This window comes from Ranitomeya variabilis, chromosome 1, assembly GCF_051348905.1.
Source record: "Ranitomeya variabilis isolate aRanVar5 chromosome 1, aRanVar5.hap1, whole genome shotgun sequence".
Lineage (NCBI taxonomy): Eukaryota > Metazoa > Chordata > Amphibia > Anura > Dendrobatidae > Ranitomeya > Ranitomeya variabilis.
The window spans coordinates 566,861,694-566,886,602 of record NC_135232.1 but is presented as its reverse complement, the minus strand read 5'-3'; the positions used below and the strand labels follow the sequence as shown (position 1 = coordinate 566,886,602).

The 24,909-nt window shown below is 45.6% G+C and overlaps 1 protein-coding gene across 43 annotated transcripts in view; it reads right to left on the bottom strand.

Annotated features, from left to right (window-relative positions):
- GPHN (gephyrin) overlaps window positions 1-24,909 on the bottom strand; it is a 593,334-nt gene that overhangs the window by 244,889 nt on the left and 323,536 nt on the right. For all 43 annotated transcript variants that reach the window (XM_077257154.1, XM_077257160.1, XM_077257187.1 and 40 more), the window contains exons 6-7: window positions 22,634-22,700; window positions 17,930-18,202 (exon numbers count right to left, since the gene is read on the bottom strand). In XM_077257154.1, the coding sequence (XP_077113269.1) occupies window positions 17,930-18,202; window positions 22,634-22,700 (340 nt within the window). The remainder of the gene's footprint in view (window positions 1-17,929; window positions 18,203-22,633; window positions 22,701-24,909) is intronic.

Below are 24,909 nucleotides of genomic sequence, written 5' to 3'. Positions count from 1 at the left end.
TACATATCACTTATATCATGCTATGTCACTGAGCTCAGCAGCTCAACCCGAGTTGACTACTCAAGCCGCTCAGAAATGCTGAGCTCACTGATTGGCTGTGGTGCTGTCAACGTGACATCACCACTGCAGGCAATAATAGTAATAATAGCAATAATATAACAATTTATATTTGTTTATTAAAAAATGTAGCTGAGGAACAAGAGTTTTTCCAAAACCAGAAAACAACGTCACTTAATATTCCAACATTGATTTTGTTCCATTACCTAATGAAGGTGTAATATAGAAAATACACAAAAACCTTCAAGCAGGGGAGTTTGGGGGATGTCAACCATTCTAAAGTATATTTTTCTACACATTAAATGCCCAATAATTCTTTAAAAAAATATTCATTATCTCTTTTAACGTATCATCCTAATCCACATAATAACCCATACATGTCTGACAAATGCAGGACCAACACCTATCTCCAGAATGGGGATCCCTGACCTCCATGCAACCCAATGTAGAGTCTAGTCTCTGAGATGAACAGGCGGAGATCAACAGAGAGGTGATATTGTATCTAAACAGTCTTATCCAGCAGGGGACTTCTATTTGTGGGATAAATCAAAGTCCCTGGGTTAGGACCTACATCGAATCAGACATCATTGAATCTTACAATGCCCCTTTAATGCAAGCTTAAAAATAAGGACATTGTAGTTGCTTATCCGGCGTGTTTCAGTCCGTTTTTGAGATGGATAACCAGGTTTAACCTAATAGATAATTGTAAATTCAGCTCCACAAATTTTTATCAGTGCAAGCAATTATCAAATGGATGAACATTTGCATATTGATGACCTACATAGTGTTCTGTGGATTTGGAGGAAACTGATCCTGTCCTCACCAGACAATGTGACGATCTAAAGAGCAGAATTGGCAATGGCTCCTACTGAGCTATTGAGAAATACACTATATCCCGGACCAGCCAGGCCGTCCATTACATAACTGTGCGATTATAGTGGAATTATAATTTATAATCATTCAGATTATACCCACCCCGTGTGAAGAAGATATCAGAGTTGTTAATACTCCTTATCATAACAGTCCAGATAGAGGAAAGATTGAAATCTTAACAATATGGCTCTATAGCAAAGGCAAAACAAGTCCAATTATTCTAATTTTAAAAAAAAATGGGTCACGTTGAAAATTGATGTTATAGAACAGATAGAAAAGGAGGAGCTGATCAGATTGAGATACATTCTGGAGGCAAAAGACTGTATTTATTCTTTGCAATCCATGGTGTTTCATGCATGAGTCCACTGGAAGGTCCTATCCAGTGATTGACAGTCTTCCCTGTATAACTGCATACAGAAATCGTGGATCGGACCGCTCACTGGACTCGCATGTATACAAACATCAGGGATTTCAGTGCACACAAAATGTAGTTACTTACCGATAACGGTATTTCTCTGAGCCCTTGACGGCACCATGGAGAGAGGGGGATCAGCCCATCAAGGACAGGAAACCTACAGATAAAAAGGCGGCACCTCTCTCCCGCATCATTTGTTTACAGTGCATGAAAGGAACGATAGATTAATAACAGAACAAAATACTCAACATTACTGAAAAGTTTAAAAGAGATACCACGTGACTATTTGTTGAGCAATAGCATAATTTAAACTAAGTGTGCCGTCACGGGCTCAGAGAAATACCGTTATCGGTAAGTAACTAAATTTTTCTCTGTCCCCCATGAAGGCACCATGGAGAGAATTGCAGAGACTGTACATCTAGGGGGGAGGGGGGGGGACTACTGCTTCCAGAACCATTTTCCCAAAGGTAAGGTCTGAAGAAGAGGCTAGGTCCAGCCAATGGTGGTTAAAAAATGTAGGGGGGGGGGGAGACCAAGTAGCAGCTCTACATATCTGATCAATCGTAGCACTGGCTCTTTCCGCCCAGGAGACTGCTACTGCTCTCGTTGAATGAGCTCTTATTTTCTCCAGAGCGGACACCCCATGCGAGGTATATGACAGGTTGATGGCGTCTCTGATCCATCTTGCTAATGAGCTTTTAGAAGCTTTTTTCCCCTTCCGAGAACCCTAAGAACACACATAGAGAGATCAAGATCTATCCTTCCTACACTACCGAGTGGCCTCTAGGTAATGGATCAGGCATCTTCTGACGTCTAATGTATATAAGATTTTTTCTTCCTTATTTTTGGGATAGGGACAAAAGGAAGGAAGGGAAATTTCCTGTGATCTATGGAACAGAGAAGCTACTTTTGGAGGGTACGCTGAGTCCGTTTTGAGAACAACCCTATCATCCAGGATCTGTGTGAAAGGGGGATTATAGCCGACAATGCCTGAATGTCACAGACCCTGCGCGCTGAAGTGAGAGCTACCAGCAGAGATGTTTTGAGTGACAGGATTCTCAAGGAAGCTTCCACCAGGGGTTCGAAGGGAGGCTTAGTTAGGTCCGTAAGGACTAAATTTAAATCCCACTGTGGAGCACTCTGGGAGGGGACCTTTCTGCCGCTTTAATGAATCTGGAAATCCATTGATTCCCTGCTAAATCATAATTGAACAGAGCCCCTAATGCAGCGACCTGAACCTTTAGGGTACTTGTAGCCAGGCCTTGTTCCAACCCCTTCTGCAGGAACTCTAATATGGCTCTAAGTTGAACCCCCTCATCTACTTTAGAGCCTGACGCTGAGAGGAATTTTTTCCAGATTTTACTGTAATGTTTGGTGGTTATCGGTTTCCTGCTTTGTAGTAAGGTTGAGACTAGGCTTGATGAAAACCCTTTATCCCTTAGAAGTAAACTTGCTACATGGGGGTGTACTACTGGTCCCTGGGAGAGGAGGTCTGGGAGATCAGGGAGTAGCCAAGGGTCTGAAATGGACATCACCCAAGAAAACCATATCCTCTTTGGCCAGAAGGGGGCTATTAAGACTACACAAGCTCTGTCTTCCCGTCTTTTGCTCAGAACTGCCGGGATTAGTGCGATTGGTGGAAATGCTAGTCAATAGTTCCATGGAATCAAGAGTGCATCCAACGCGACCGGGATCCCCGAGAGAGTTATGGAGCAGAAGGTATCTACCTTCTGGTTCAGATTGTTTGCAAACAGATCTATGTCCGATACTCCCCATCTTTCTGTAATCTGATAGAACACTGCCTGGCTTAATTCCCACTCCTTCTGTCTCAGACGAGACCGACTCAGGAAATCTGCCCTGTAATTGTCCACCCACTTTATTTGAAGAGCCGTCAATGACCCCGGGTTGTCCTCGGCTAGCTGAAAGATGGATCCTGTTACTTCCATGAGAGACTGGGATCGGGTACCCCCTTGTTGATTTAAGTATGCTACCACGACCCGGTTGTCTGAAAATACCCTGACATGATGTGAGTGAAGGGTGTTCAGGAATTCTAGGAGTGCAAATTTAACCGCCAGTAGTTCTTTCATATTGGAAGATGCTGTTGTTAGGTCGTCTGTTCAGACCCCCTGTGCTATGAGGTCGCTCAAGTGAGCCCCCCAACCCCTGGGGCTTGTGTCCGTAGTTACAACTTTGGAGACTGGAACCACCCATGGGACACCCCGGGGCAAATTGTCTGTCATTATCCACCATTCCAGTGAGAGTGCTGTCTTTGACGATATACTGAACTGACCTTCTAAAGTTCCTCTTAGAGAAATTTCCGCTGGCAAAACCCCCCATTGTAATTCCCTGGTGTGTATCTTAGCCCACTGAACCGCCAGGATGCACGCTGTCATGGACCCCAGGAGGGACATTGCCTCCCGCAAAGATATAGAGGGTAGATCCCTCACTCGAGATACCAACCCCAACATCCTCTGGACCTTCTCTGAGGGTAGACGACACTCCTGATTGATCAAATCTAGTATGATGTCCAGATATTCCTGTACCTGGCTTGGTACTATTTTGGACTTTGCTAGATTCAAAAGCCAGCCTAAGTTGGTTAAGGAACGCATGAACATTTCTAACTGGGTTTTGCAATGTTGGGGGGAGTTGCTGATTATCAGAAAGTCATCTAGATATGGAACAATTAGGGTGTCCTGTTCTCTTAGATGAGCCATTAACTCTGCCACTAGTTTGGTGCCATGGCCAGTCCAAAAGAAAGAGTTGCAAATTGATAATGCTTTATTACCCCCCTGATTGGGACTGCCACCCTGAGGAATTTTTGATAGTCTCTGTGAATGGGGACGTGATAATATGCACAGTCATAAAACAGAGTGGGAACAACATTTTTACTGACGTCTTTATTGTCTCCATCCGGTTTCCTCATGAGGAAAATGGGGGAGTAAAATCGTTCTCCTCTTCTTGGAGAGGAACCTCCTGAAGAACTCCCTTCCCCAACAGTCCCACAATCTCTTGTTTAAAAGCCAGTTGTTTCTCCCGTGAGGATCTCCGAGGCGTTATTAGAAAGGATGGTTGAGGGGGTGTGTGGAAATTGAGCTTTAGGCCTGATTTTATCAAGTCCAGTATCCAGGAACTGTTGGTTATCTTCTCCCAGGTTGCCCCCACCTGGGGAAAAACTTAATTGGGAGGGTTTTTTATTATCAGTGGGACCTTTGCTGAACATAAACCCCCCTTGTTCTTATTTTTTTTGTCTTCCCATCTGTCTTGGGTTCTTGGTGGCTTTCTTCAGATAAACCTCTAAAGGTACCTTCACACGAAACGACTTTACAACGAGAACGACAACGATCCGTGACGTTGCAGCGTCCTGGATAGCGATATTGTTGTGTTTGACACGCAGCAGCGATCTGGATCCTGCTGTGATATCGCTGGTCGTTGAATAAAGTTCAGAACTTTATTTGGTCGTCAGACCGGCGCGTATCGTCAGGTTTGACACCAAAAGCAACGATACCAGCGATGTTTTACGCTGGTAACCAGGGTAAATATCGGGTTACTAAGCGCAGGGCCGCGCTTAGTAACCCGATGTTTACCCTGGTTACCAGCGTAAAAGTAAAAAAACCAAACAGTACATACTCACCTGCGCGTCCCCTGCCGTCCGCTTTCTGCTCTGACTGAGCGCCGGCCCTAAAGTGAAAGTAAAAGCACAGCGGTGACGTCACCGCTGTGCTGTTAGGGGCCGGCGCTCACACAGTGCAGGAAGCGGACGCCGGGGGACGCGCAGGTGAGCATGTACTGTTTGTTATTTTTACTTTTATGCTGGTAACCAGGGTAAACATCGGGTTACTAAGCGCGGCCCTGCGCTTAGCAACCCGATGTTTACCCTGGTTACCCGGGGACCTCGGCATCGTTGGTCGCTGGAGAGCGGTCTGTGAGACAGCTCTCCAGCGATCAAACAGCGACGCTGCAGCGATCGGCATCGTTGTCGCTATCGCTGCAGCGTCGCTTCGTGTGAAGGTAACTTAACTCCAAAAGGGCCGCTTGTAGGAAGGGTTAGAGAGGATAGGGAAGTGCTTTTTCTTATCCCCTGCTTTATCTAGGATGTCGTCCAAAGTGGAACCAAACACAGTGGATGGCACATAGCTTTGATTTAGTCTGGAGATCTCCTGGCCAGCATTTAAACCAAAGGGCTCACCTGACAGCATTAGAAAAAGCTGCTGATCTGACTGAGTCAGCCGATGCATCTGCCAGAAAGGCAGCAGCCCCCTTCTTTCTGGTAAAGTATTTAGCATATTGTCTCTAGATATTTTCCCCTACGATTCCAGTTGATCCAACCAGATCATTAGGGAGCAGGATGTACAAGTGGTGGCTACTGCTGGTTTTAGCACCCCCCTCGGCTGCCTCCCATGAGCCGTTTAGGAATGCATCTGTCTTCTTTGTCCATGGGGTCTTTTAAGACTCTAATATCCTCAAATAGGAGGGCAAACTTTTTAGACGCCTTGGCGATTGCTACATTGAGTTTTGGTGCCTTTTCCCAAAAGGAACATGTTTGGTCCTCAAAAGGGTATTTCCTTCTTGGGGTAAGTAGAGCTTTCCTTACGGGTTTTTTCCATTCCTTTTTAATCAAGGCCTGGGATTTTTCTGTTCCAGGTCCCCAAACATAATATCTTGAACTGTTTTTTGGGGGGCAAGGATCAGCTAACCCAATAGTGTTCCTAACCCCCTACAGAGCGCACAGCTCCTGTGCTTAGATTTCCCTGAACTTTTCCTCCCCCCAAAAAAAAAAAACAGAAAATAGGGGCCCTGTTAACAAGTGAACTTTCATGAAGATCACTCACCACCTGGCGGAAGTAAGGGTACCGGTTGGGGATGAACTGACAGCGTGGATTCTCCCTCATGCTGGACGTCCCACTGGAACCTTTGCTGTGGGATCTTGAGCTCCCTTTTCCGATGATGTCATGTTGCTGGTGGTGGGAAGCCTGTTTTCCTTTCACCTGTGGCGGTCGTTTCTGCTGCCACTGTGCTGTGGTGGTCATCTGGTCTGTGGACCTTTCAACTTCGGTGGTTCCAGATCACTCATGGTCTGTGGGGAACACTGACCAAGCTCTATCAGAAGCGCATTCACACTGACCGGTTACCCAGTCATGCTTTGCAGTGGCACCGCCTCCAACAAAAGGGTCACGCCTCTCCGCACGTGCTCCCTAGTTCTCGGAACCCCTGGGAATCCCAGCGCCGGCAAGACCTCATTCCGGGGAGGCAGGCTGCGGTTTTGTTACTGCCTCCCCCCCACGATCAGGAGGGACCCCAGTGGTGGCGTGCTCTGCCGTGCGGCCCACCAGGCCATGGAGGAGATTTCCAGGAGAAGCAGCCTGCACGATCTTCTTCTCTGTCGCCTCTTCCCGCACACCCTAGAGGCTCAGCGGTGGTGCCTCGGGTTACAATGCCAGCCGAGGCAGAAAACCCCCGCTGCCTGGATCAATCTGACCGGCCCCGGCATCCCACAATGATCTAATGTAATGTAATCATGTGATGACTGCAGGTTCCCTATCAAGGACAGGAAACCAACTGATGCGGGAGAGAGGTACCGCCTTTTTATCTCTAGGCTTCCTGTCTTTGATGGGCAGATCCCCCTCTCTCCGTGGTGCCGTCATGGGGGACAGAGAAATACAAGATATACTGAATACTTTCCCACAAACCTATATATCATCTTGCTCAGCTTCTCCTTCTCTATAACATGCTGTCCATACCTCAGACCACTGACAATGTGAAATGTTCCCTTTAGGGACTTTTTCTGTTTCTTTATAATGTACTGTCCACTTTCAAAAATTGTGAAATATTTTTTAACCCCGACTTGTTGTAAGAGTCAAAACATTTAGTTTTCTCAGTTGCATGAAGACTTAATGATAATGATAGCAATATGATTTATTGGTTTTAAGTTTTTAGCACATGTACATAACATATCTTCACGGGCCTTAAAGACGACCCGTCATCACGCCACAAGTGGACAGTTTTATGGCTCCTATTTTATTCCCATTGCTCCTCTGAGTATTCAGTTTTCCTTTGTTTTTGTTTTTTTAATGTGATATGTGTTTCCAGAGATACTGGCCTTTTATTTTGTGCTAGTCTTTAAAAGGGGGTGTGGCTTAAAGAATAATCATGCAGAGCTGCCTAAAGACACGCCCACAAAGGATCCCGTGAGTAAGGGTACTGTCACACAGTGGCACTTTGATCGCTACGACGGTACGATCCGTGACGTTCCAGCGATATCCATACGATATCGCTGTGTCTGACACGCAGCAGCGATCAGGGACCCCGCTGAGAATCGTACGTCGTAGCAGATCGTTTGGAACTTTCTTTCGCCGCTGGATCTCCCGCTGTCATCGCTGGATCGTTGTGTGTGACAGCGATTCAGCGATGCGTTCGCTTGTAACCAGGGTAAACATCGAGTTACTAAGCGCAGGGCCGCGCTTAGTAACCCGATGTTTACCGTGGTTACCAGCGTAAAAGTAAAAAAAAACAAACAGTACATACTCACATTCCGGTGTCTGTCCCCCGGCGTTCTGCTTCTCTGCACTGTGAGCGCCGGCCGGCCGGAAAGCGAGCACAGCGGTGACGTCACCGCTGTGCTTTCCGGCTGGCGCAGACACAGTGGAGAGAAGCAGAACGCCGGGGGACGGACACCGGAATGTGAGTATGTAGTGTTTGTTTTTTTTTACTTTTACGCTGGTAACCACGGTAAACATCGGGTTACTAAGCGCGACCCTGCGCTTAGTAACCCGATGTTTACCCTGGTTACCCGGGGCCTTCGGCATCGTTGGTCGCTGGAGAGATGACTGTGTGACAGCTCCCCAGCGACCACACAACCACTTACCAACGATCACGGCCAGGTCGTATCGCTGGTCGTGATCGTTGGTAAATCGTTTAGTGTGACAGTACCCTAGGACTGGCAGAATTTTGGTGCTTGGGGTTTCTTTGACCAATTCTTCCATGTGGATAATTTTTTCTATTTTTTTCACCAGTACTTTATATGGTAACTTGAATAGTTTCATACCACTGCAGCCTTTACTATCTTGTCAGAGCGAAGGTCCAATCTTGACGGAATATTGATGTGCTGCAACAAAAGTGTGGCTGCTAATTGGCTGTAAACAGCACGTGACACTAGTCATGCACTAGCTGCTAGTACGTCACGGCAGGAGGTGAGCATATGCTGTTTTTATCTTATTTAGGGTTGTAAATTGCTTAATCTGGTAGTAGACAACACCTTTAATGTTCTAAACTGGAAGACCAATATTCGTGTTCATGCCAAACACAGAAAGGGGCTCTCCTCACTGGATAATTCCTGCTTGCTAGAATGTTTTTTTTTTTTACAACATACTCCTAATAAAGTGCCCTCTTTCTGCGACTTTCAGCAATCGGCTGAGATTTCTTGTTAAATCTCACAGTAAGTGCTCAATTTCCCTACAGTGCTCCCACAGGAAGAATGAAGAATTACATGATATCCATTCAAATCAAGGTGAGGCAGTTGTCTTCATAATACAGTTAAAGCGAACCTGTCATCAGGTATGGCTGCTATAACATACGGCCACCACCTTTCAGGGCTTATCTACAGCATTTTATAACGCTGTAGATAAGCCCCCGATCCGACCTGAAAGATAAAATAAATAAATTTCATTATACTCACCCGGGGGGCAGTCCGGTCTGATGGGTGTCGCAAGTCCAGGTCCCGAGCCCCCCATCTTCATGCGACGCTGCCCTCCTGCTTGCTTCATTGCTCCCCGGCATCGCGCTCCTGCTAAGATGTACTTATCTGCCCTGTTGAGGGCATAGGAAAGTACTGCAGTGCGCAGGCGCTAAGCCCCTCTGACCTTTCCTGTCGCCTGCGCACTGCAGTACTTGGCTCTGCCCTTAACAGGGCAGATAAGTACGCCTGTGCAGGACCATGATGCCGGGAGCCATGAAGCAAGCAGGAGGGCGGCGATCAGAAGAAGATGGAAGGCGCCGGACCTGGACCTGCAATACCCATTGGAACGCCCCCGTGTGAGTATAATAAAACTTATTTTTCAGGTCGGATCGCAGGCTTATCTACAGCACTATAGAATGCTGTAGATAAGCCCTGAAAAGCAGTGGCTGTATCTTATAGCGGCCAAACCTCGTGACAGGTTTGCTCTAAGGTCTTACTGTCACGGGGAGACTAGGTGGGCAAGAGCTAATAACCCGGGCCCCTGCAATTTCCCTCAGACTAGGGAAATCCTGACTGACCCTCTACCTAGAGTTTACACTGATGGTGTGCATGTCTAGGCCTCGACCCTCGCCCTGTCTCCTGTTTCAACCCTAGGCTGAAACCACCGCCCACCACCCAGTGAAAAGATCATACACCAATACCCACAGTTAGAACAGACAAGGATAACGGAAAATATACACCACGCCGCAGTCACTCAGTAATACACTATAAATGTGCAGGGCAAAATAAATACAAATACAGGAAGGAGTAAATAAGACAAAGGAAAATACACCACCAGCAACGATACTCCAACTACTAGCTCACCACTCCGGACCGAGATAACAATGCACAAGACAGAAGCTATAATCGGCGACGCCCAATATTCATGAGAACTATTTAAAGGCAATGGGCATGGCCCAGCTTCCAATCCGAGCATCAGGTAAATTAACCCCGGACCAGCTAGATAAAATCTAGACGACGCCAATGAGCACATAGTGGTCAAAAGCGGAATAACCGCTGTCTGTCGAACGACTTGGTCTGAACAGCGTCCGACATGACAGTACCCCGCCTTCTACGAGGGACCCCAGGGCCCTCACGGCTTATAGGACCCGGCTTATCCGGATGGCGACGGTGAAAAAACCTGACCAGCCGATCCGCATGAATGTCCGAGGCTGGTACCCAGGACCTCTCCTCAGGCCCATAACCACGCCAGTGTACCAAGTACTGTAAAGTGCGGCACACTACACGAGAGTCAACCATCTTGGAGACTTCAAATTCCAAATTACCATCCACCAAGACTGGAGGTGGCATAGGCGCTGCGTCCACAGAACCCACCACCTTCTTTAAAAGAGACCTGTGGAACACGTTGTGTATCTTATACACCATAGGAAGCTCCAATCGGTACGCTACTGGGTTAATGACGGCGGTGACCCTAAATGGACCAATAAACCGTGGACCCAATTTAAGGGACGGTATTTTGAGTCTTATGTTTTTTGTGGATAACCACACCCAGTCATCCACACTCAGGTCGGGACCTGGCACACGCCTACTGTCAGCCACACGTTTGTACCTAGCACCCACACTCAACAGGCGCTGTTTAACTTTCCTCCAGACTGATGACAATTGTTCTCCTAACTGGTCCTCCTCCGGAACGCCGGAAGAGCCCCTCTGACTCAATGTACAAAATTGAGGATGTAGCCCGTAAACACAAAAAAATGGAGACTCCCCAGACGACTCCTGGCGGTGATTATTGATGGCAAACTCAGCCAAAGGAAGAAAGGTAGACCACTCCTCCTGGTTATCAGAGACAAAGCAGTGTAAGTACTGTTCCAAATTTTGGTTCATACGCTCAGTCTGACCATTTGACTGAGGATGAAACGCCGAAGAATGAGACAACTTGATCCCCAGCCGTGAGCAAAATGCTTTCCAAAATTTTGCCACAAGAGTACCCCTATCAGACACGATGTCAGACGGAACCCCATGAAGTCTGACCACCTCCTGCACAAATACCTGAGCCAAAGTCTTAGCGTTAGGCAAGGAAGGCAAAGACACAAAGTGCGACATTTTTGAAAACCGATCAACAATCACCAAGATGACCGTGTTCCCAGCTGAGGAGGGCAAATCAGTGATGAAATCCATGGAGATTTCCGTCCATGGCTTACTAGGTACCTCAAGAGGAAGTAGTGTGCCAACAGGACGGGAGCGGGGCGTCTTAGCCCTAGCGCACGTGGTACAAGCTGACATGTATGAGACCACGTCCTGTCGGATCTTGGGCCACCAAAACCGACGTGACACCAACTCCAAGGTACCTCTAACCCCTGGGTGGCCAGCCAGGACAGCATCATGATGCTCCGCCAAAACCTTTAAGCGGAGATGAAGCGGTACAAAAGATTTGTTGATGGGAAGCTCAGATGGTACCTCCTCCTGAGCCTCGGCAATCTCAGCCTCAACCTCGGTAGTGAGAGCCGAAACAACACCACCCTTTTGGAGGATGGGTACTGGATCCTCCGGAGGTTCTCCCCCCGGAAAACACCTGGATAGAGCATCCGCCTTAGTGTTTTTAGACCCCGGTCTGTAAGTGACAACAAAATTGAACCGCGTGAAAAACAATGCCCAGCGAGCCTGCCTGGGGGACAGACGCTTGGCTGACTCCAAATACAGCAGATTCTTATCATCGGTAATAACAGTAACCTGATGTACCGACCCCCTCCAAGAAGTGTCGCCATTCCTCAAAGGCCAACTTGATTGCCAACAACTCCCTGTTGCTGATATCGTATTTACGTTCGGCGGACGACAGTTTCTTGGAGAAATAGGCGCATGGACGCAAATCACTCAAAGATGAGCCTTGTGATTGTACTGCCCCCACACCAACCTCAGACGCATCGACTTCCACAACAAAAGGTTTTGATACGTCTGGCTGCACCAGAATGGGGGCTGAAACAAAACTGTCCTTAAGAAATTCATATGCGCACACAGCAGCCTCAGGCCAAACAGAGAAATTGGTACCCTTTTTAGTCATGTCAGTTAGCGGTTTAGCAATGATGGAAAAATCCTTGATAAATTTCCTATAGTAGTTAGAAAACCCAAGGAACCGCTGAAGTGCTTTCAGGTTATCAGGCCGTTCCCAATGCAGCACCGCTTGCACCTTAGCGGCGTCCATTTTAAAACCAGAAGCAGACACAATATAACTCAAGAAAGGCAACTCTTGAACAGAAAATACACATTTCTCAAGTTTAGCATACAGCTTATTCTCTCTGAGAAGCTGTAACACCTGCCTGACATGACCTAAATGAGCATCATGGTCGCAAGAATATATGAGAATGTCATCTAGGTACACGATAACGAATTTCCCCAAAACATGCGAAAACACATCATTAATGAAATGTTGGAACACTGCAGGTGCGTTAGTCAACCCAAATGGCATCACCAAATTTTCTAAATGACCCTCAGGGGTATTAAAAGCCGTCTTCCACTCATCACCTTGACGGACTCTTATGAGGTTGTACGCCCCCCTGAGGTCAAGCTTGGTAAACCACTTAGCACCTGCCACCTGGTTGAACAAATCTGGTATTAGTGGCATAGGGTATGGATCACGAACCATAATCTGGTTCAATTCCCTGAAGTCCAAACACGGGCGTAATCCGCCATCTTTCTTCTTCACGAAGAAGAACCCTGCTGCCACAGGCGAGGATGAAGGCCTGATGTGCCCTTTGCTCAAACTTTCAGCAATGTAATCCTTTAATGCTTGTCTCTCCGGACCGGAGATGTTAAACATCCTTGCTTTAGGCAATTTGGCCCCTGGTTTAAATCTGATAGTACAGTCATAGTGGCGATGTGGCGGCAACTCTGAACAACCCTTCTCAGAGAACACATCCACAAAATCCAGAAGTGACTCCGGAACGCTTGAAGTCACAGCAGACACACATGTGGCCAGGCAATTCTCCTGGCAGAATTCGCTCCACTGAATTATGTCCTGAGTTTTCCAGTCAATTACCGGGTTGTGCATAGACAACCATGGAAAACCCCAAACCACCTGAGCAGGAAGATTCCTGAGCTCCTTACATGTAACCTGCTCGGAATGTAGAACCCCAATGTGGAGTTTCACCTCAGCCACAAATTCAGTAATCTCCCCCTGTGGGAGAGGAGCAGCATTGATGGTGACCACGCGGATAGGATGAGGCAGTTTTTCAATCCTAAAACCTGCTGTGCGCGCAAACTCCTCATCAATGAGATTTGACAGCTCACTGCCAGCGATTATAACCTTAGCAGGGAGCATGCATTGAGAAACCACCATGGAGGATATACATAAGCTCAGATTGGTCTCCTCCACACCCTCTGAGCTTAGAAGTTTTCCGCCGTTGCGTTTTTCTTAGTCAGCAGAGGACAGATGTTAATAAAATGACCAGTCTTACCACAGTAAAAACAGGCTCCCTGCTTCCTGAGCTCAGGGGCTCGACGCTTCACATGTGACACCCCTGCGATTTGCATAGGCTCCGTGGGCTCACCTGCAGCAACCACACGTGAACCTAAACCCTCTCCCATAGGCGGTGTCTCATGCTATCCCTGACGCAAACGGCGATCAATGCGGACAACCCAGTGGCGTAGGAAGGGGGGGCGGGCCGCCCCGGGCGGCACAATGCCGGGGGCGGGTCCGACCCAGAGAGGAGGAGGAGGAAGAAAAAAAAAAAAAAAGAGAGACACGGGCCCTTTAAATCTTAGGGCGGCGCCGACCGCCGCCACGACCAGGGCCCCCCGACCAGCGCTGGCATTGGGCCCCCGTTCTAATACTCACCTCTCCTGGTTCCTGCGGCAGCTGCAGCGTCTTCGGCGCCCTCTGACTCTGCGACGTCTCAGGGCAGAGGGTGCGATGACATCATCAATGCGCGCTCAGCCTCTCTGTCCTGAGCGTTGCAGAGCCGGAGAGATGCTGAGTGCACCGGACCTGTGCTGGGAACGGGAGAGGTGAGGATTTTACTTTTTTTTTTTTCTTTATGTCTGACTCAGACACACTGGGGGCAATGCTGGACACACTGGGGCAGATTGCTGGACACACTGGGGGCAATGCTAAACACTGGGGCAGATTGCTGGACACACTGGGGGCAGTGCTGGACACTGGGGCAGATTACCGGACACACTGGGGCAATGCTGAACACTGGGGCAGATTGCCGGACACACTGGGGCAATGCTGAACACTGGGGCCGATTGCTGGACACACTGGGGGCAATGGTGGACACTGGGGCAGATTGCTGGACACACTGGGGCATTGCTGGACACTGGGGAAGATTGCTGGACAAACTGGGGGCAATGCTGGACACTGGGGCAGATTGCTGGACACACTTGGGGTAATGCTGGACACTGGGGCAGATTGCTGGACACACTGGGGGCAATGCTGGACACACTGGGGCAATGCTGAACACTGGGGCAGATTGCCGGACACACTGGGGCAATGCTGAACACTGGGGCCGATTGCTGGACACACTGGGGGCAATGATGGACACTGGGGGCAATGATGGACACTGGGGCAGATTGCTGGACACACTGGGGCAATGCTGGACACTGGGGCAGATTGCTGGACACACTGGGGGCAATGCTGGACACACTGGGGCAGATTGCTGGACACACTGGGGGTAATGCTGGACACTGGGGCAGATTGCTGGACACACTGGGGGCAATGCTGGACACACTGGGGCAGATTGCTGGACACACTGGGGGTAATGCTGGACACTGGGGCAGATTGCTGGACACACTGGGGCAATGCTGGACACACTGGGGCAGATTGCTGGACACACTGGGGCAATGCTGGACACTGCGCCTGTGTGGCTGCCCTGCTTATCAATACCAGCCCCGCACTCTGCATAATGCATAACACACTGCGGGGCTGGGATTACCAAGGTGGGTGGCCGCACAGGCACAGTCTGCAAGCCTGGCTGTGACGTCAGACGGCCAGAGCTCTCTGCGCCTGCACAAAACAGCAAAACACAACGCATGCGCCAGATTTCATGGGTAAACAGCGCTGAGGGGGCGGTGCCCGGCGTTGAGTGACGGCAATGGGGGGGGGCGCCAAACTCGGGAACAGCCCCGGGCGGCAAAAGCTCTAGCTACGCCAGTGGGACAACCAGACTCATAGCGGAATCTAGAGAAGTAAGAGTCTCGTACATCAGAAGGGCTTTTTTAACCCTTCCAGAAACCCCATGAATAAGCTGACTCCGCAGCGCTGGATCATTCCACTGTGTATCGATCGCCCAGCGACAAAATTCAGAACAGTAATCCTCTGCAACTCGCTCCCCCTGGCGAATAGTGCGTATCTTAGATTCTGCTAGAGCCATTCTGTCTGGCTCATCGTAAATATTTCCAAGAAAGGAAAAAAAACTCTCCACAGAGTCAAATGCAGCAGACTCAGATGGCAAAGAAAACGCCCATGCTTGGGGATCCCCGCTTAACAATGACAACACCAGGCCCACACGCTGAGCCTCATTACCTGAGGAGATCGGGCGCATACGGAAATATAGTTTGCAAGCTTCCCGAAAAGAAACAAATTTACTGCGTTCCCCAGCAAATTTTTCAGGCAAAGGAAACTTAGGCTCAGCAACTCTACCTGTCGCTCCAGCTTGCACATTAGATACTGCTAGTCCCTGCTGCTGCACTGCCCCCCTCAACTCAGTGACCTGTAGGGACAGCGCCTCCAACTGGCGGGTTATGGAAGTCATGGGATTCATGACAAAACAAAAAAAGGAAACCCTTTTTTTTTTGTTTGTTTTAAAGTCCGATTATAATGTCACGGGGAGACTAGGTGGGCAAGAGCTAATAACCCGGGCCCCTGCAATTTCCCTCAGACTAGGGAAATCCTGACTGACCCTCTTCCTAGAGTTTACACTGATGGTGTGCATGTCTAGGCCTCGACCCTTGCCCTGTCTCCTGTTTCAACCCTAGGCTGAAATCACCGCACACCACCCAGTGAAAAGATCATACACCAATACCCACAGTTAGAAAAGACAAGGATAATGGAAAATATACACCACGCCGCAGTCACTCAGGAATACACTATAAATGTACAGGGCAAAATAAATACAAATATAGGAAGGAGTAAATAAGACAAAGGAATATACACCACCAGCAACGATACTCCAACTACTAGCTCACCACTCCGACCGAGATAACAACGCACAAGACAGAAGCTATAATCAGCGACGCCCAATGTTCAGGAGAACTATTTAAAGGCAATGGGCATGGCCCAGCTTCCAATCCGAGCATCAGGTAAATTAACCCCGGACCAGCTAGATAAAATCTAGCCGACGCCAATGAGCACATAGTGGTCAAAAGCGGAATTACCGCTGTCTGTCAAACGACCTGGTCTGAACAGCGTCCGACATGACACTTACAGTGCAAGAAACACTTTTTGTAACCTTTTTCCATTCTTGGCAATAATTGTGAATTCTGAAAGGAAGACCCCCTAATTTAGAAATCCCCTATAGGAAATGGACAACCTGGAAGTGCAGTCAACAGTAAGTCAAAAAAGATCCACAATTATTAAGCACTAGGGTTGACAACCCGATTATGAACCAATTGCGGATGGGCATCTTAAGATCATAAAATCATATGCTCTAAACCATGGATAAACAAACTATAACTGGCCAAAACGAAGGTCTCTGTGTTTCCGACTGGTTGCCAAAATGATATCTATGGCCTGAAGAGACATCTACTGATGAGAAGTTATACCTCAGCAAAATATAAAATTAGATAGACAGGAATAAAAGGAATGCAGCTACTTCTTTTTCACAGGGTGAGAGTCTTTTTTTTTCTTTCTTTCTTTACACCAGTCTAAAAGTAAGTTCATACTAGGCTTTTTCAGCATTATTTTCTGAAGCAAAACCTGATCTCTTGGCAAGAAAGAAGTTGCAGAAAAAAGCATGTTTTCCTTGTTTTTTCCTGCATTTTCTGGCGGAGGTTTTGGCATGCTAGATTTGTTCTTGTGCATGCTGATAAAGTTTAGTGTTGAATAAAAAAAAAGTCCTATTGCATAGCATCGGTTTTAGCACGAAAAACATTGGAAAACCTGATAACTGCGTTTTTGGTGCATTTTCAGATTTTTTTCACCAACCATTCAAGTCAATGGGTGAAAAACGCTTAATAAACACTGAAAGAAGCAATGTGCTCCTTGTGCAAAAAAAAACATGCAAAGCACAATATACTGATGTCAATTAAACGAATGTGTGTATGAGCTTTCTGATTTCTGTTACTGTAAAAAGCAGCTGAAAATTAGCATAAAAAAAAACAGAAGCAAAAATGTCTAGTGTGAACTTAGCCTAAAACAGAAAATTTCTCCTCTGGACAGGGAAGTCCAAATACTTAGGTTAGGAAATAATAACCCTAAAACGGAGAATAAAGTTATAGCAACAAGACTCTCAACAAACCAGCTTATATGACATGCACATTTTAGAGAGGATTTTTTTTAATTTAAACCAAGTATCTCCTCGAATTGCCGCTGCTCCACTGATTCTGGAACAGTTTTTCGTTTTCTTCAGTGCCCCTCTGTTCCAAAGTTACGTCCTCCCACCAGTAATATGGGTGGAAATTTTCCCTTCAGCCAACTGGGTGTGTACCACAGAACCTCTCTGTGGGTATTTGCTTTTTTGTCCACTGGGGCTGACCAATCAAATCATGGCTGAGCTCACAGAGTACTTCTGTGTTACACCTCCAGTTGGCTGAAGGGAAAATTTGCACCATTATTAACGGGGAGCATAACTCTGGAATGGTGGAGCACCAAAGGAAAAGAAAAATGGTTTCAGAATCAGTGGGTCAGCACCTTTTGGAGGAGGTAATTTTGGGATAAAAACAAGTGGTAAATGAGAAAATTCTTTCGCGTGACAACTCACCTTTGCTGCAATTGTTGCTGGTGTTATGTGTGAAGATGAACTATCTTCTGTGGATGCAACACCGCTATCCTTCTTCTCTTCCTCCTCTTCCTCACATTGCACTCCTTTGTCTTCTGTCTGTTTGTGAGGACTTGTCGTTGGTGGAGGAGAGAGTGGAGGTGGCGGAGAGGGCAAATCTTCCAGCTCATCGTGAACTTCTTTGACTTTGACAATGGCGTCCCTCAATAGGTCTATAGCGTGAGGTAGGGCTGGCAGTATAAACTGAAAGCATTCCTGAAAGAAAAACACATAGCCAGAAAGAAGGTTACACGCTGCGGCTCCAGACCAAACACACATCTACTCAAGCCTATCACTTACATAGGTGTTCGAATTCTGATTGCTTTGACTGCCAGGACAGGTGACGTTATTAGGACATTAAACCACATCTCTTTTATTCCTTTTTTTATATTGTTGCTTTTTGCCATTTTCATTTAATTGTTTAATTTTTATATTTATTATTGCAAATTGAGACAAATTAGTAAAAAAAAGCTTTACTGTGTACACAATCTTGATCTTTCTTCAAAAAATATTAGTACTAATAGTATATTTTTATCAATTAACTAAACACAAAGAGAAATAAGAGACACACATAAGATAAATCTAAATCAGATCAATATTTGGTGTGACCATCAATGCTCCTAGCTACACTTGCACACAGTTTTTGAAGGATCTCAGCAGGAGGTTGTTCCAAACATCTTGGAGGTCTTACCCCCGATAGTCTGTGTATGAGGCTTCTGTAGATCCTTCTGTCTTTTCATGTGACGCCAGAGAGACTGAATGATGATGAGATCAGAGCTCTGTGGGGTCGACGTCATCACTTTTAAGACACCTTTTTCTTCTTTACGCTGAAGATAGTCCTTAATGACATTGCATGATGAAGTAATTGTCAGTATTTCTAAGCATGAAGGACACCATTATACTGGACTAAATATCCATTTGCTGAAGTGCAATATCAAACTTACAAGGACCCCCCACCATGCTTCATTGTTGCCTGCAGACACTCATTTTTGTACTGTTTCCCAGCCCGTCAGGAACAAGATACCTTCTATTTTAGCCAAATAAATCGAGAACACCCATGGTTATTTTTCTGTGCCCCAGTTCCTTGTTTTTGTGGATAGTTGAGTCGCTTTGCCTTGTTGAAAGTGTGGCTTTTTGGCAGCAATTTTTCCTTAAAGACCAATTCAGGCCAGAGTTTGGTCGACCACTTTGTCTCGAGCAACCACTGTTGCACGTTTCATGATGTTTTTTCAAAACAGCTTAAATAGCACATCTTGATACCTCATTAGGGTTGGAAAGTTTTGCTTGTGAGAGACTTTGCTGATGCAGTATAACTACCTTTTGTCTTTTACCTGGCATCAGTCTTACTATGGTGATAGACAAGAAACATGAAACTATCTTCCACAACTTCACCTTTGGAGCAGAGTTTGTCTGTTCTTCAACTAGTTTTAGGCCTCCTACAGTTAATGACTGTAATTCAACCTACATATGAAAATGATGACCATTATCACCTGCTTGGAATCAATGATTACTAAGGCACAGAACTAAAATACTACAAAATCCCTGACTGCGTATAAGTGACCAGTGAAGAATTGATACTGTTTTGAAGGAAAAGGGCAGTCACATCAAACATTGATCTGATCTAGATCGTACTTTTGTTCAGTGATAAAAATAAACTATTAACACTTCTATTTTTATAGCATTCCTACTTTGCAGCATTTTTGCCAAAAATGTCTGCATTCTAGTGTATGTCTTAAAGAGGGTTTCTTTACTCAAGGTCCCTCTATAAGCAAGAATAGAGGGTTGATCTATAAAAGAAGGTGATTACGCTGGCAGACTAGGTACATCCATGGACAGCAGTCACTGATCACAGTTGATCTGGATCCACAACTATCATCCATAGATTTTCAAACTATCTCCGCAAAACAACCCCTTGCCCTAAATATGGAAACCTCCTTTCGGTCTGCAATTGTTATTCCAGTCTGGGTCCACAGCAAACATTGATAGATTTTCAGAGGGACTATCTTCGCCAAATAACCCATTGTTCGAAATATGGAAACCTCCCTTTGATCTCTTCATGGCCATTACAATCTAGATCCATAGATTTTCAAAAGGGTTATTTTCGCAAAATAATCCCTTGTCCTAAATATGGAAATCTCCTTTTGCTCTGCCATTGTCATTCCAGTCTGGGTCCTCAACAATCATTTGTAGATTTTCAGAGGGACTATCTTCACCAAAGATCCCATTGTCCTAAATATGGAAACCTCCCTTTGATCTGTCCATGGCCATTACAATCTGGATCCAACGATTTTCAAAAGGATTACCTTTGCGAAACAATCCCTTCGCTTAAATATGGAATCCCCCTTTTACTCTAACCATGGCCATTACAATACCGTGAGAAGTGAGATTGAAGGATCACTATTGATTCCTGGTTCTGCTGCAAGGAACATAAATTCTGCTCACATCTCCAGATGAACAAAGTGATATTTTACACATCACACTGCCTTCAGTAGCCAATTTGCAATTATTCTAGCTCTATACTTTGAAAGGTAATGTTTAACCCTGGGCACTGTAATGTACAATGGAAATTAATTAAGAAAAGTGAAGCACTCCCGTATCACACCACAAGAAGGATTTGTTTGCATAAAAAAGAGACTCCTTCGACTAAAAACGCCTTTTTTTTTAAAGGCACAAGAAACGCTTTGAAAAACCATAATTAGCGGGACTTTTTCACTACAGGCAAAATTAGACATTGGAGTTACGGAGAAATGATTTATTGGCTATCAAGTCCTCATTTATATTTTAGCCCACAGGAAACAATGAAGCCATTAACGTCACCGCTTTCATTTCAGATATGTAAGCTGTGGGGGAAATAGGTAAGGAATCTGAAGGGAAAAATGGAATGATATTTTATGTCCTTGGTTTTGTTTTAACATGATTCTTTTCTATTGTACATCTCTTTTTATATAGTCTTTGTGTCCCTTCGCATTAATAAAAGGCCCATCTCAATATGGAGCCATCTATTGCTCTCCTAATCTCCATTGCTTCATCATTCCTACTATATTAGATATGTCATGTATCGGTATATATAGAAAGAATTAAATAAAACTAAAGATAAACTAAATTTACCAGATTGTTATGCAACTTCATCCTTTTTTAAAAAAAGTAACGTATTCGGCAAAAAGAGTTCCAGCATTCTGATCCAGCAGCCACGCCGGTAGTCTGTGGCCTCCGCCCCAGAGCCCTGTGAGCCTTCTCCCACATGCCAGTTCTAGGATCCTGGTCCAGCAGCCACATCGGTAGTTCGTGGCCAATGGTCCAGAGCCCTGTGAGCCTACTGTCATGTGCCCGTGCTGGCTCCAGGATCCTGGTCCAGCAGCCACGTCGGTAGTCCATGGCCTCCAGCCCAGAATCCTGTGAGCCTCCTCCCACCTGCCACCTCCAGGATCCTGGTCCAGCAGCCACGTAGATATTCGGTGGCCTTTGGCCCAGAGCCCTGTGAGCCTTCGCCCACCTGCCGGCTCCAGGTTCCTGGTCCAGCAGCCCCAAATTTAAGTAATAAATAATATTTCCTTTAAGATCAAGAGTGCTTGGGGATAAAAGAAAATGCCAATTTTGATGAATTCGTCCTTTAGTGTCTTCCATTGTTACTTTTTGGCACTGACCTTTGGGCAAACATTCACATCTATCTTTTTACCTTTAAGGACAAGTCCTGGCACCTGCGTAGATTTACCTGGTCCTTATGGCTGAAATCACTTACTACCCGCACTATGGTGCATCTATTATAAAAAGGCATTTAAAAAAAATTTCTGAGCTTCACTCCCCCTCTCCAGGATCAACCTCAAGTCTCCGGTACAATTTCTGGAGTGGGTTACTGCTTGCAGGATTGACGTTGCGTCATCAGTGCTTCTGCAGCCAACCAGTGAGCTCAGCAGTTGTGAGCAGCTGCTGCAGAGCTCAGTGATTGGCTGCAGCGCTGTCTACATGATGCCAGCGATGCAAACTAGAAGACTCAGGAAGCAGCTGGGAATTGGAGAGGGTGAAAGCTCAGTTGTTTGGGGTTTTTTTAACAAAAAACAAACTGTAGCTGGTAAACAGGGGTTATCCAAAACTAGAAAACTCCCTTTAATCTACAGGGACAATCACTGAAGTGACCCAGCCCCTTTGGCAAACACTCCTACCATCGAAGAATCGTGCTTCACTCACAATGCAGTGGGCAGACCAGCGGCCTTCCTTCCACTTCACATCGACTATCGGTCAGCAAGTGACAGTCCTGGCAATAAGTCACCTCTTGCCCTCATCGGAATACCCCTGTAAGTGCCCATGAAATGTAAGCATGGCTGCAACCCTATAACACTGATCATAATGTCTCATCTGCGGTTGTGATGCCAAGAAGACCGACATAATTATGTGAAAGGATTAGGAGTCCAGTGGGCGGACCTACTTGGATTCACAGTCATACATCAGAGACGGACAACTGGATACCCAAGTCTAGAATTAGCTATGACATACAGGATACACTAAATTTCTTCCCACAGGAGTATACATCAATATTCTCAGCTCCTCCTGCTACGTATCATACTACCCTGAGATTGGGCAGTACTTTTAAGATGACGGGTTCTTCTACACACCATATCATGGGGGGAACAAGAATGGAGTTTGGCTCACCTGTGAACCTTTTTTGCTCCCTGGTAAATTGATGATAAGAGTCTTGCCTCTAATTCCACACACCGGTCTAATAAAAGAAGAAAATAAAAAGATTACATAATGTAAAATTATAATAAAAAAACAACATTATCCTGCTAAAAAAAGAAAGCCATTAAAATTGTGTACATGTTTCCAGCATGGATAGAAAACACTGCATATTCCTCTTTAAACTGAATCTGTCATCAGATTTAACAATACAAAATACATAAATTATTATATAGCACTTGAAAACCTAAAGAGGCTGGTGTACTAACCTTTAAAATATACAACAAAACACCTGTATAATCCTTTCAGTAGTTTAAACTCAATCCTTACTGATGCGCCTCAGTGTCCCTCCTCCCTGCTGAGATCTCACACTGTGCAGTACAAGCTGAAGTTGTCTGTCAGGCTGGGTGGGTGGAGGCTGAACAGACTTGGGAATCGTGGTGAACGTGTATCCACTCACTTACGGGTAAAAGAAAAACTGAAGTTCAACCACAAGGAGACGCCACACCTACACCCACCTGGTCCCTGTACAGACTAGAAAGGCCCTAGCCGCACAACTAAAAACAACACCTCCAACCTAACTGTCTAAAAGTCCATCGAGGGGTTTCTCGTACTTCCTGAGGAACCAGAAAGGAAGCTGCAACACAAGGCAAACAAGGGAAGAGGAAAGCATGATGAAAAACACGAAAACCCAGGGTGAGAAACTAAAATACGTTCATATTGGGTAGTGAGGGAGTACCAAAATAAAAGAAACAAGTAGCCTCCCAGAAACCAGCGTTTTTTCTTTACGAAAATTTTAAGCTGCGTTTTACAGAACCAGCAAAAGCTATGAGATTTCAGAAACCTCATGTGCAAACATTGTTTTTTTTTTTCCTGACTGAATTGGAAAACTGATATGTTTTTGAAAACTGTAGCATGTCAATTCTATCAGCGATTTTTCACCCATAGAAAGCACTGAGTAAGTGCAAAATCACAGTAAAAAAAAACCCATTCAGTGATTTTCCCAAGTTTAAACCATAATGTCTTTGTCTCCTCACATTAGCATGTCATTTAGGATTAGTACAGTTTAATTGAATTATTGATGTATGCAAAGTAAACATTGGCTGACCAAGTGTCAAGAAGGTGTCACATTCCCCTGGAAGACCTGGAGCTAGACAGTCACATTGGGTAATGAATTGCAGGTCTTCTTCAGCGATTGTGTGATTTGTGTTCCATATTAAATGGATTTAGTTTCTTCTGGTGAGGAAGAGGTTAATGACCCATTGTATGCTGGTCAGAAACCTGCAGCTCCATTTCAGATACCTCTGATCTGGTCATTACCTCTTCCTACATAAACTGGTCAAACCTTCATGTCCCTGCTAGTGAAAGGTTCATCTTCCTGTGCTGTGTGCTAAAGTGGTTGGAGTAGAGTTGTTGTATAAGTGGTTTGTAGTTTGTAGTACGTGTGTTTATCTCATAGTCCACTTAGTTTATTCCTCCCAGTCCCTATCCTCCTCCCTGTTGTTTGATAGTGCTTTTGTATGATAGAAGTTTTCGGCTATCCCTGTTTTGTGTCTTTTGCAAACCCAACACACAAAAAAGATGATATTTTGGTCCAAATTATTTAAAAAAAATATCAAACTTTATTTTATAAAAATTACAGACACAAGTGAAAAGGAAAGGAGCACAAACCATAATCCCAAAGAAATGCTGTGCAAAAAGGAGGCACGTCTCCCCGGGCATTTAGTAGTCAATGGGTTTTAAGGGGGAGCGTTTTAGTGCCAAGCCTGCATATGGAGACTTACAGGCCATGCAATATTCCTCTGAGAATTTACAGAACTGTGGAATCAATAATGCTCAAAAAATAAATAATAATAATAATAATAATAATAATAATAAATATGCAAATAGACAATTAGAGAGGAAAAGGATTTGAACACTAGCGTCATCTATTGGATGTAGCAATTCTAACAGTCAATATCAACTATGTAATGAGCCTTGCCACGTGACCTAGAATAAGAAGCCAAACAAGAAAAAAACATTTGAAGACACGTGCTTCCGGGTTTTTGCTCCACCTCAGTGCAAAACAAGAGATCTGATTTGGCAAGGTGAGAATACTCTGACTGGTAGTCTAAGGGGGCATGTTTCTCCCAGTGAAGAGTGTCAAGATGGCATAAAGGAGATTTAAAGGCCATATAATGTTCCTCTGGAAACTTAAAAATGCAAATAGCCTATTCAGAAGGAAGAAGAGTTGATCTCCGGTGACACTGATC